The sequence below is a fragment of the Oncorhynchus mykiss genome, chromosome 11 (genome assembly GCF_013265735.2).
Source record: "Oncorhynchus mykiss isolate Arlee chromosome 11, USDA_OmykA_1.1, whole genome shotgun sequence".
In the NCBI taxonomy this organism is placed as follows: domain Eukaryota; kingdom Metazoa; phylum Chordata; class Actinopteri; order Salmoniformes; family Salmonidae; genus Oncorhynchus; species Oncorhynchus mykiss.
In genome coordinates, this window is record NC_048575.1 from 39591479 (window position 1) to 39604758 (window position 13280).

The following is a 13280-nucleotide window of genomic DNA, read 5'->3' on the forward strand; positions in this document are numbered from 1 at the left end:
TTCGCCTGCCAAATAAGTTCTGTTTATACACAGACATAATTTTAACAGTTTTAGAAACTTTAGTGTTTCTATCCAAATCTACCAATTATATGCATATCCTAGCTTCTGGGCCTGAGTAGCAGGCAGTTTGCTTTGGGCACAATTTCATCCGAACATGAAAATACCGCCCCCTATCCCAAACAGGTTTTAAATCACATCACAAGACCACTTTTGAGGTCTGCAAAAAAAAACAAGAAATTTAGATTTTTTTAGTAGTTACCATTTAATTCAAGTGTGCAGGCACGTTGCACTGTTCGGTTAGCGGTGTTTCTGTAGCGCACATGAGATGGAGTTTGCAAAACAAATGGCCACTGGATTGATGCAAAGAATCATGATATTCTGCCAGGTAAGCATAGGCTACTTTGTAGCTAGAATCCTGACTAGAACCCCAAAACAGCTGGAGGCAGGGCATGATCTGCCTATCCATGTGAGAGACGCAGACTCGGTCTCAACCTTTAAGTCCTTACTGAAGACTTGTCTCTTCAGTAGGTCCTATGATTGAGTGTAGTCTGGCCCAGGGGTGCGAAGGTGAACGGCAGGGCACTGCAGCGACGAACTGCCCTTGCTGTCTCTGCCTGGAAGGCTCCCACTGGGACTCTGCCTTTGACCCTATTACGGAGTCTGAGTCACTGGCTTACTAGTGCTCTCCCATGCCGTCCCTAGGAGGGGTGCATCACTTGAGTGGGTTGAGTCACAGACGTAATCTTCCTGTTTGATTTTGTGCCCCCTCGGGCTCATGAGGTGAGGTGGAGGGGGTATTCAGGGGCTATACTCAGTCTGGCATCTGAGTTGTAAGTTGGTTGTCTGTTAATATCCCTCGGGTGGTGTGGAGGCTGTGCTTTGGCAAAGTGGGTGGGGTTATATCCTGCCTGGTTGGCCCTGTCTGGGGTACCGTCTAAAGGGTTTCATTCCTATGTTGTGAGCTCTGAGCTACAGATCTGTCTGTCCTCAGAAGACCCCTTCCAGAGAAAAGGGTGAGGGAACAGACTCCTAAGCCAAAAAGGACACTGACATCATGAGGACGAGCAGGGAGGTGCGCAGGAGAAGTGCGTCATCGAACAGCCGAACGGTCCACTCAGAGAATCCTCGGAGATCATTCCCACGTAATTACATCATTATATTCTGACCCATAAGAGCGGCAGTTTGGGGCAAGTCTAGGGTTAGAATAGCATAGCTGACAAATTCACCCAAATGTATATTTCTCTTGTGTACTTTCTTTTTTCTCTCTCTTTTGAAATTCCCATTGTGGGTAACACGCGCCACAGTGTGTTGGCCTGTTATACTAAGTTCTAATCAATAGCCTATAATGTGTTTTGTCTATCTTTTATCATCATTTTAGCTTTTTAGTAAATAAATATTCAACTAAGATTGGTGTGGTACGAATTCATTAGTGAGACCCGGGTCCGTGCAGATTCACGGGCTATACATTGGAAGTTACATTGAAGGTCTACTTGGGACAGTAGATGGATCACACAAGCTCATGGTTCATGCAATACTATTATTAAAATATCTATTCTGTTTTTCTTCCTTTTGCCTCTTATGTTTGTTCACTTGGAATTGGGTTTCCCAGAGCATCTCTCCTTTTACACTTCTAGAAAGTGAACACTGACAGTGAGATAATGACATTGTAGTAGCTTGCAGTAATAGTTCCTTTTTCATTTGACCTACAGAGGGTGATATACTGTAGGTCATTGACCTTTCAAAAAGCTTTAAAAGCAGGCATTGAAATGTCAAATCAACACAATAAACACACATACTTGAAATTATTCTGTAATTCACGTATTAAAGTCCACAAAGTATAAAGACAAATTATTCATAAAGATGTGGACATACTGTATACATTGTTTTCCCGACACGTCATTGACAAAGTTTGTTTTGTCCATCCTCTTCAAAGCAAAGTCATTAGTAGTCCAGAGAGACAAGGACACACAGTCACAAAGTCCACATCAGCTAAGGGTGGGCAAAAGTGAGGCGCACTCCAGTTTGTGGAAGGGGCAGCATGTCTCAACAGCCTCTCCAGTAAATGCATAGGAGACCACAGTGATGACAGGATGAGGTGGATGAAGAATCAGCCGTGCATTCATTCAGCATCATGCTTCCTCTGAGCACAACAATGTACTGTATTTGGTTTAATCTAGTTTGCTTTCATGTGCTACACATTTTTTTTACACCCCTAAAACATAACGATAACATGTTTTTAAAAATCTATATAAATACTCTCTCACTATAGAAATAGAATTTCCACATATGCCCTGCAGAGATAAATGTATTTCAAAAGTATGACAGTCTTCTTCAAAATACTACTCTCATCCCATGGAATATCAAAAATATTAGATTTTATGTTAAAATCTCTGTAGAAAATTACTCTAAATATATACAAATACAATTTGATGCAAATGATTCTGTCTTTGAGAGTTGTTTAAAGCTGTATGCCATATCTTTGCAAGTAACTTGCATGACATTGAACATAGATTTCAATATGCACAACATATTCTGAACACAAATGAGTGACCAGCCTCCATTACAATTTCTGAGCCATTCAACTTGCCTCATATTGTATGTTGGATTTGCAAAAGGACACATTTACTGTATGTTTTTCACACCCTACTACAGTATAGATGTTAGAGGACCATGTTGCGGCTTCTATCTTCAGAGCAGTCACTGCAGATTAACAGATTTCACTGGATGTTTATGTCAAATATGTTATTTTCAAGGCATATATAGCACAATTCACAGAGCAAAAAACTGTAACTGAGTGGGTCTTTTCTTGTTCAAATTATGGCTTTAAAATATTGACCATGTTTTTTTTCCTCTCTCGCTCGCGCTCTCTCTCTCTTGCCCTCTCAACAGGAGTTGAGACTGAGTAGACTTCCACCTGGAAGAGTTCTCCAAATGCTGGGGACATCAGTTTAACCTATGACTAAACAGAAAATCTTAATTTCAGTTGTAAATGAACCAGTTACCACTTGGACAAAATGTTTTCATCTTATTTTTACATTACATTTGAACTTCTGCCATATTTCTCTGTGAGTAAGACCTTGCCTTGAGGACTTCCAATGTTCTCTCTCTGTGAGGATGAATTATTTGGCCATGGCTCGGGGGTTCTGGGGGATGTTCTGTCAAAGGTAGGGAGCATCGTTCTCAGTGACTGTATGCTGAACTGAAGTTGATCAGCTTAATGTCAGTGAAGGTTGTTTCCACTCTTACCCAGAAGGACCTGCAGGGGAAACAAGGAAAATATGCATATGAGCATTCTGACAATAAGAAGGAAATGCAATTGAACTTGCATAAACAGCCGCAGCTATGGGAATGAACAGATTAAAAAAGAACATGATCACAATTCAAATATTTTTTTTGTTAGAAATTGTTGCACAATTCCTTTCCGAGCATTCGAGGCTGCATTGTACACCTTTTTTTTTCATCTAATCGCAAAAGAGTGAACAAAATAGAACATTCTCTTATAAAACATGCGCATGCAGCAACAGAATAATAGCCAACATCAATAATCCTGTATGTTGTTGGAACCTAACAGTTTGTAACTCACAGATGTTGGTCAACTTGAATGCTTTGTACTTGGATTGAAGATTGGGCTGACATAAAGTTTTGGGGTGACATAAAAGGCCTAACTGTATTTCCTAAACGTGTGTGGTTTCATACATTCCTCATAGCCTCTTGGTCAATTCTTACACTTGACAAATTCGTGAGTGTATATCTGGACAGCTGTGTCACCATAGCTGTGATAAACAAGTCCAAATTGTAATATTGTTTTCCCTTAAAAAAAGGAGATGCAGCTGATGCCTCTGCTTTTAATAGTCTGCAAAGGGGCATAATAATCTCTGATTAAGTTTGCTTCACAACAACATTTCTCAAACTCATGCTCTCGCTCTCTCGCTCTCAAACACACAAACGACTGCAAGAGGACATTCCCTTTCCACCATTCCTATGTGAAATATGGTAGTAGGGGGACTAATCTAACAGAGCATCCATACCTAACGTGCAAGATGTATTGTTAGCACTCTGATGTTTGATAATGTAGTTCAGCACTCTTTTGTATCGTAATGACCTTTTGAGATCTCCATTATAGATGGAAAGCCTCTGACACAAAACTGTATTATTTGTCTTGCCATATTTCACTTTTCATTTTGTTTAATGTCTTTTCATCTTATTTTGATTGAGGAAGCAAAGAAAGACATAACCCATTGACACATGATGAGTATATTAACAATTTTAGTCTAGCACTGTAGTAGCAGCCTACATATGGCAGAATATGATAGGTAATTGTTGATTGGCACGACACTACTGTAATTGTGTTACAGTTATGCCTATTTATCTTTGCCAGGCGGCAAGCAATCATGTCACATAGAATGTTGGAGTTTTGCACAACCAGTTTTACACAAGAATTTTACATGTCTAAAATAGTCTCCCACCCCCAGGAACATACAAGACTTGTAGCTGGGTGGGTGGGAGTCATCATTGCGATAGATATCTCTTTATATGGCTCGTGTGGGCACACTCTTGTGGAAGCCCTTTTAAGGTTCTCACAACACTGATCTCTCAGCTTTTCCTTTCAGTAGGCTATATTATGTATTTATGTATTTCCTGGAAATTGTTCTTAATCTGTTAATTTTCAATAGCACTGTACTTCTTGATGAAGGTAAATACATTGATTTTTCTAGAATAAAATGTTTCTACTAATCTCATCAATGTGATCAGGTGCACAAGCCTGCGGGGCTGACATTACTATGTCCTTCATGGCATTCCTAATTTTTTAAATGCTTCAATAAGCACAAATCCTTATCTAAATGGTGAACGCAGTTAGTAAGCTTGTCCATTAGAGCAAAGAGATCATGCATTGAGTCACATCAACATAAAATTTCATGCCCCACTTTTTGTCTTTGTTCACACTCACACACATTTCAAACACACGCTGCTTGTCCATGTCGGTTTTAGAGCATTGTCAACATTTATGATGGTACAAAGGCAGTATGAAAGATTGCTAACAGCACAGTAATAGCCTAGTCCTGCTCATTAGAAGCCTTGCTAGTAGGAGGTAGCCCTATTTCCATCCACCTCCAGGGTATGCCTAATTTCATTCATTCCAAAAGGGTTCTTTGGCTGTCCCCATAGGAGAACCATTTTTGGTTTCAGGTAGAACCCTTTCGGGTTCCCTGTAGAACCCTCTGTGGAAAGGGTAAAATAACCATTTTAGGTTCTAAATGTCTTTGAATTCATACCCTTTCATACGTTTTTGAATGGCATAATAACATAGTAAAGCCCTACCACATACACACATGGGTATGACTGTTTGACTACAGTTCTATTCAATTAAGACCAAAATACCAACATCTGATGAATGGTTATATACAGTCAGGTCCCTAATTATTGGCAGCCTTGATAAAGATGAGCAAAAAAGACTGTATAAAATAAATAATACAAAAACTGAGCTACAGTGCCTTCAGAAAGTATTCACACCCCTTGACTTTTTACATTTTTTTTGTGTTGAATTTGAAATAGATTTAATTTTGATTTTTGTCACTGGCCTACAATACCCCATAATGTCAAAGCAAAATTACATTTTTACAAATGAATTAAAAATGAAAAAATGAAATGTCCTGAGTCAAGTATTCAACACCTATACAGATTCAACCACAAAGACCAAGTAGGTTATCCAATGCCTCGCAAAGAAGGGCATCTATTGGTAGATGGGTAAAAAAATACATTGAATATCCCTTTGAGCACGGTGAAGTTATTCATTACACTTTGGAGAGTGTATCAATATACCCAGTCACTACAAATATACAGACATCCTTCCTAACTCAGTTGAAAACCACTTATGTATTTCACAATGAGGCCAATTGTGACTTTAAAACAGTTACAGAGTTTAATGGTGATAGGAGAAAACTGAGGATAGATCGACAACATTGTAGTTACTCCACAATGCTCACCTAATTGACAGAGTGAAAAGAAGGAAGCATGTATAGAATAAAAAATATTCCAAAACATGCATCATGTTTGCAACAAGGCACTAAAATAGTACTGCAAAAAATGTGGCAAATCAAACTTTTTGTTCTGAATACAAAGCGTTATGTTTGGGGCAAATCCAATACAACACATTACTGAGTACCACTCTCCATATTGTCAAGCATAGTGGTGGCTGTGTCATGCTTGTCACTGTTAAGGACTGGGGAGTTTTTCACAATAAACAAAACTTAATGGAATGGAGCTAAGCACTTGCAAAATCCCAGAGGAAAACCTGGTTCCGTCTGCTTTCCACCAGACACTGGGAGGTGAATTCACCTTTCAGCAGGATAATTATCTAAAACATAAGGCCAAATCTACATTGGAGTTGCTTACCAAGGAGACAGTGGTCGAATTACAGTTTTTACTTAAATCTGCTTGAAAATATATGGCAAGACTTGAAAATGATTGTCTAGCAATGATCAACAACCAACTTGACAGAGCTTGAACAATTTTGAAAAGAACAAATGGGCCAATATTGTACAATCCAGGTGTGCAAAGCCCGTAGAGACTTACCCAGAAAGAATCACAACTGTAATCGCTGCCAAAGGGGATTCTAACATGTATTGACTCAGGGGTGTGAATACTTATTATGTAAGTGAGATTTCTGTATTTTATTTTCTATACATGTCCAAAGATTTCTAAGAACATGTTTTCACTTTGTCAGTATGGGGGTATTGTGTGTAGCTGGGTGGACATGTGTTTGTTTCGTTTAACCATTTTCAATTCAGGCTGTAACACAATAAAATGTGGAATAAGTTGAGGGGTTTGAATACTTTCTGAAGGCATTGTATGTATTTATATACGAATACAATTGCTCAGAAATACATTTTGTTGAACAAGAAATAAAAACAAATTTCAAAAATTTAGGGGTCATAATGTATTGGCACTCCTGTTTATAATTCTCTAGGCACCCTCCCCTTACAAGGATAACGACACAGACTTTTTCTAAAATGTTTTATGAGATTGGAGAACACGTTAGAAAGCTTTCTAGACCATTCCTCCATAGAGAATCTTTCCAGATCCTTGATATCCTTCATCTGCTCATATGGATGGCCCTATTCAATTCAAACCATAGGTTGTCAATGTGGTTTAAATCCAGAGACTGAGATGACTATTGCAAAATGTTGATTTTGTGGCCAATTAACAAAAAAAATTGCGCATACAATATAGCTCAGTATTTGTATCCTTCAAGTGAAGTGTGAGAGTGGAGCGATATTGAGTGAGAAAAGGTATGACCTCATTGCCATATTGTCAGAAAGTGTGTTGGGCAGCGGACGGATTTGAGGAAAGCTAGGTTTCTTGTTTAACCCAAAGCATAAATAATAACATGTTCTAACACAGCTTCCTGTTTCTTGAATCGCTTCAAAAATATGAGTCCATTTAAATTCACTACTCTCAACCCAACCCTGCCAAACCCCCTTACACTCCAAGGACAGTTGTCGGTTGGCACTAACTCACCATTCATTCTCTCCTTGTGCATAGTCTATTTTTTCTCTCTCATTGTTTAGATTAATCCACATTTGACTGGAGTAGAAAGCTCGTAAAATAGAAATAGAACACTACAATTTTGAAATGTTTAATTAAGGGCGATTAACATCAAACCGTTGTGGTGGTTGATTTTCAAACCGTTGTGGTGGTTGATTTTCGGAGGATGGTTTTCTGTGGTTTCAAGGAAGGGTTAGGATGAGGCACACAAGGCAAGTTTGCAGGAAGGAAACTATGGCTGACGCTGAGGCCACCATTTTCCAACAGGAGCTGGGGTGGTGGTGAGGAGGAGGAACACTGATGGACATGGCTAATTTCTTCAGTCAATTCTGTCTGTAAGTGTATATCTGTGTTATTGACGTCATATTGCAGGTCACAGTCAGGGCAGTACCCGTGATACTGGACCTTTTCACTGAATCGGACCCGCTCCCTGGTGGCCTGGTGGCATTTGCTCTCTTCATGCCGTAGCAAAGGCATGGGTGTACGTCCTTTCTCTGGAATACTATTTGAGATGCAGTACAATAAGTCTCTGTTTGGCTTCCCTGTGAAAACTTCATTGCGCATAAGAGTCCCATTAGCCTTGGCTAGTAGGTTCCCTGATGGAGGATTCTTGTTGTTCTCCTCCGCTTTGATAGATGTCAGCCTGGGAGGCGGCAGAGGAGGGTGGGGCTTCTTCAGCACAGTCAGGACAGCAGGGATGACAGACGGGGGCCTAAAGATAGCGTCGTCAGGGTAGATCTTGATCTTGTCAATGCTGGAGGCTGTGGTGGTGCTGCTGCTACAGCTGCTGTTCAGGGTGTCTGTCTTGGAACTGTCCGTCATCGCCTCCTCCAGCTGTAGGTCACACGTGAGGGAGTCGATCTCATGCACAACCTGCACCAGTAGAAAGGAAAAAGAGCTATCATGGACAGTACTTATATTTAGCTTGACAGACATCAAAGTAACAGACTATTAGAGTACAAAATACAGCAGCAGCCAAAATGTTACTGTATGAAGCACTTGTTGATGTGCAACGTGGCTATTAAAATAATACATTATTATAATAACTTTTAACATTTGGTAATCTCAAGCCAGATTCACTTGCAACACAACAATATTATCTGATTCATTATGTATTTGTAAGGTAACGGGAAACTACCCACACAACACACCAAATTGTATTCAGACTCAGAAGTGGAACCCTCTGGCTATGAATTAGCAGTACTAAATTGTTTAGATAAGAATTAATTCTGTGTGTATGCACTTACACATAGTGGACATATTAAATTGAAATAGCTGAAAGCACATACTCTGCCTCCCATACATTCATGGTTGAGGTGATGATAATAATATACAGTGCCTTGCGAAAGTATTCGGCCCCCTTGAACTTTGCGACCTTTTGCCACATTTCAGGCTTCAAACATAAAGATATAAAAAAAAAAGATATAAAATATTTTTGTGAAGAATCAACAACAAGTGGTACACAATCATGAAGTGGAACGACATTTATTGGATATTTCAAACTTTTTTAACAAATCAAAAACGGAAAAATTGGACGTGCAAAATTATTCAGCCCCCTTAAGTTAATACTTTGTAGCGCCACCTTTTGCTGCGATTACAGCTGTAAGTCGCTTGGGGTATGTCTCTATCAGTTTTGCACATCGAGAGACTGACATTTTTTCCCATTCCTCCTTGCAAAACAGCTCGAGCTCAGTGAGGTTGGATGGAGAGCATTTGTGAACAGCAGTTTTCAGTTCTTTCCACAGATTCTCGATTGGATTCAGGTCTGGACTTTGACTTGGCCATTCTAACACCTGGATATGTTTATTTTTGAACCATTCCATTGTAGATTTTGCTTTAAGTTTTGGATCGTTGTCTTGTTGGAAGACAAATCTCCATCCCAGTCTCAGGTCTTTTGCAGACTCCATCAGGTTTTCTTCCAGAATGGTCCTGTATTTGGCTCCATCCATCTTCCCATCAATTTTAACCATCTTCCCTGTCCCTGCTGAAGAAAAGCAGGCCCAAACCATGATGCTGCCACCACCATGTTTGACAGTGGGGATGGTGTGTTCAGCTGTGTTGCTTTTACGCCAAACATAACGTTTTGCATTGTTGCCAAAAAGTTCAATTTTGGTTTCATCTGACCAGAGCACCTTCTTCCACATGTTTGGTGTGTCTCCCAGGTGGCTTGTGGCAAACTTTAAACGACACTTTTTATGGATATCTTTAAGAAATGGCTTTCTTCTTGCCACTCTTCCATAAAGGCCAGATTTGTGCAATATACTTTTGATTGTTGTCCTATGGACAGAGTCTCCCACCTCAGCTGTAGATCTCTGCAGTTCATCCAGAGTGATCATGGGCCTCTTGGCTGCATCTCTGATCAGTCTTCTCCTTGTATGAGCTGAAAGTTTAGAGGGACGGCCAGGTCTTGGTAGATTTGCAGTGGTCTGATACTCCTTCCATTTCAATATTATCGCTTGCACAGTGCTCCTTGGGATGTTTAAAGCTTGGGAAATCTTTTTGTATCCAAATCCGGCTTTAAACTTCTTCACAACAGTATCTCGGACCTGCCTGGTGTGTTCCTTGTTCTTCATGATGCTCTCTGCGCTTTTAACGGACCTCTGAGACTATCACAGTGCAGGTGCATTTATACGGAGACTTGATTACACACAGGTGGATTGTATTTATCATCATTAGTCATTTAGGTCAACATTGGATCATTCAGAGATCCTCACTGAACTTCTGGAAAGAGTTTGCTGCACTGAAAGTAAAGGGGCTGAATAATTTTGCACGCCCAATTTTTCAGTTTTTGATTTGTTAAAAAAGTTTGAAATATCCAATAAATGTCGTTCCACTTCATGATTGTGTCCCACTTGTTGTTGGTTCTTCACAAAAAAATACAGTTTTATATCTTTATGTTTGAAGCCTGAAATGTGGCAAAAGGTCGCAAAGTTCAAGGGGGCCGAATACTTTCGCAAGGCACTGTACATAGTCAGTGAAAATTGCATCTCTTCGTAGTGAATGACTTCATCTTCCCTTAGGTATCTTTACTAATTCTGACTAGAAATCAACCCTTATTACTGATATGCATGCATCAAAAGACACAATGTTCAAAACTATTAGGGATAGTCTGAAATGACTTTGCAATCCACAACTGACATAATACCTATTAAGACCTATGGAGATGATTTACATATCATTAAAACATTTTACTACTCACATTACAGTGGCAGCCAATACTTTGCCAAACCATGACATTGAAGTAATATTGAAGTAATATCCGCATCTAAATTTCATGGAATGTTAAACTGAGGCTGGTGCGAAAAGCTCATTTAGAGTGAAATCTCCATGCACAGTCATAAATTGATCATTTAGTGGGCCACAAAAAAAAAGAGTTGCAGTATCCAGTGCCACATGCTGTAGGGCATGTTGATTCTCTCTCCGTGCCAAGCATCTGGGTTCAGCTCCCCTTAAACATAGGCTTGAATCCAGCCAGTATAGTGTGTGAGTTGCAGTAGAATGGGATTTACTGAAATATTGGCTTTGATATTGACAACCCTCTAGGTTGGTTGTTTTAGCAGTGTTGTTAGACTGACAGATTGTGTATGCTTCCCTGAATAGAACACACTGACCCTGCTACTATTCCATTCAAATACTCGTTGAAACGGTTGAAAGAGGACTATTATTTCAGAGGACACGTGTGCCGTATATCCATTTTAATACAGGATGTAAGAAAAATCTTGTAAGTAGGTCTTATCCAAGTGACAACCTGTCAGATAGGGACGAGTATTTCAGCCTCAGCAGGCTGGACAGCTCTGTTCTTACAAAAGCATATAGGTTGACAACATCCACATGTCAAAGCACGTTAGACTGCGGGTTATGGAAGATGGTAGCCAACAAGGATTATTATGATCAATGTGTGGAATTTAAAATTAAACAAAGAAAGCGTGAGATGAATGAATAAATGCAGTAAAATTGCAATTGTTATTCAGCTTAAATAACTTGGACCCAATGACAGCACTGACAAAACTCGGATATTGTAAAAAGGTGCTGATGAGCTGCTGTATAATTTGGCAGGAGACAAATCTCATGGAAACAGTAGGCCTAGGCTAGACTGTGTTACGATGATGAAATGAAATGCAACACCATTCCGGGGAACTTCAAGATGAACAATTAATCATGATTAATTTGTGCGCTTAAATCAAAGCATGCGCAACAAGGGGCAGCTACGTTGTCATCCTCCGTAGAGCCTTCAGATGTTTATTATAGAACACGCTTGTTTTGCTCCCCATCAACAGAAAAACAATAGCCTAACCATACCAGCATGAAATAAAGAAACAATGTATGTTCATCTCAAACAGCCTAAAAGCCACTTAAGCCAGACATAAGGAAACCTTTTCCACTAACCTCTTTGAGCTCTTTGGCCACATCCCTCAAGTCTCCCAGGATGGTCTCCAAATCCTTCATGATTGTCTTGATCTGCTTTTTTACTTTCACTTTGGAGACTACTCCTTCAGAAGATTCTGCATTTGATGTCTCTGACATTCTTCGTTGGCACAATGTATTTTAAGGATCACTAATAAATCCTTTCGGCGAAGCAAGACCATTTTGTCGATGCATTTTATTGCTCCGTTTTCTTCACATTCCTATAGGCTACATCACGCAAGAATGTTGTGAAGTGCAGTGACAGCGTCCCGGCGAGCACGCTTGCGCAACAGAGCATAACGAAAATAATATTATCTTTAAGAAACATATACTGAAGAGGTGTTTGTCGACAGTCGCTCATGATCATTCCACTGTTACCTTTCACATTTTCTCAAAAACAAAATGCTGATAGTCACATTTCCTTGTGGCAAGCACTGCAAATTCACAATTTTTAACATGCCTAGTCAGGTCCAGCATGATAACAGAATGATAAGGAACAAGGTAAATAGGATAGAACACAGCAATCCAATCCATGCCCAATATTCTAATCATAACGGTCCGTTTGCTGCGCCAGGCATCCCCGTTGATCAGATTCTCTCTCAAAAATATATTTATATTCTATACAACGACAGTCCGATATAGTATAGGTTAAATTCATAAACTGCAGTTACATTACTGAATAAATGACAAGTGAAAATCATTCCATTTTCACATTGCATCTTCATCGAAGCCTCCATGGTGTTGTTTGGTAGCCGACTTCGGGGGAGAGAACAGTCTCTATACGGCTGCGCTTAAGAGCTGTAGTCGCATGACACCCGCGCATGCGCCGCAGAAGCAGATCACCTGGGGCGTCATTTATTTGTGTACAGTATGTACAAAATATACCCCAAACTGTCGCACGCACATTTTTCACGCAAAGTTGGCATTTATAAAAAATTTACTTGACATGGGAATGTGCTCACCTCCCAGCAAACGTTAGACCATGCGTACACACATCTACTAGTGGCAAAAAATGATGGAATATGATGGAAAGCTTATTCATGAACAACTGGGAAAAAATATGAACAAGAATGCAGCCATTTGCCATTAATAAGGAGTGAATACCACTTAATATAATAAGGGTTACATCCAGTGGCGACCCGTCATTCAGGGCAGGTGGAGCAGAGAAATTAAAAAAAAATAAAATATATATATATATATATATATATATATATATATATATATATATGTATATATGTATATATACATATATATATATATTTTTTTATCTTTATTTATATATATATATATATATATATATATATATATATATATATATATATATATATATA

The 13280-nt window shown here is 39.4% G+C and overlaps 1 protein-coding gene across 4 annotated transcripts; it reads right to left on the reverse strand.

Moving 5' to 3' along the window:
• Window positions 1–1793: 1793 nt before the first annotated feature.
• LOC110535688 (protein Largen) lies at window positions 1794–12720 on the reverse strand. 4 transcript variants are annotated; one of them, XR_002475294.2, is made up of 3 exons: window positions 11932–12720; window positions 7519–8418; window positions 1794–3256 (listed from the first exon to the last, which is right to left on the reverse strand). XR_002475294.2 is itself a non-coding variant. In XM_021620861.2 (3 exons), the coding sequence occupies exons 1-3, from the start codon at window positions 12067–12069 to the stop codon at window positions 3221–3223; spliced, it is 642 nt and encodes a 213-aa protein (XP_021476536.1). In that variant the 5' UTR covers window positions 12070–12720; the 3' UTR covers window positions 1794–3220. The 4 variants fall into 4 exon arrangements, 3 of the variants coding, with proteins under 3 accessions (XP_021476536.1, XP_021476534.1, XP_021476535.1); XM_021620861.2 differs by having other exon boundaries at window positions 7951–8418; XM_021620859.2 differs by having other exon boundaries at window positions 7687–8418.
• Window positions 12721–13280: the final 560 nt, after the last annotated feature.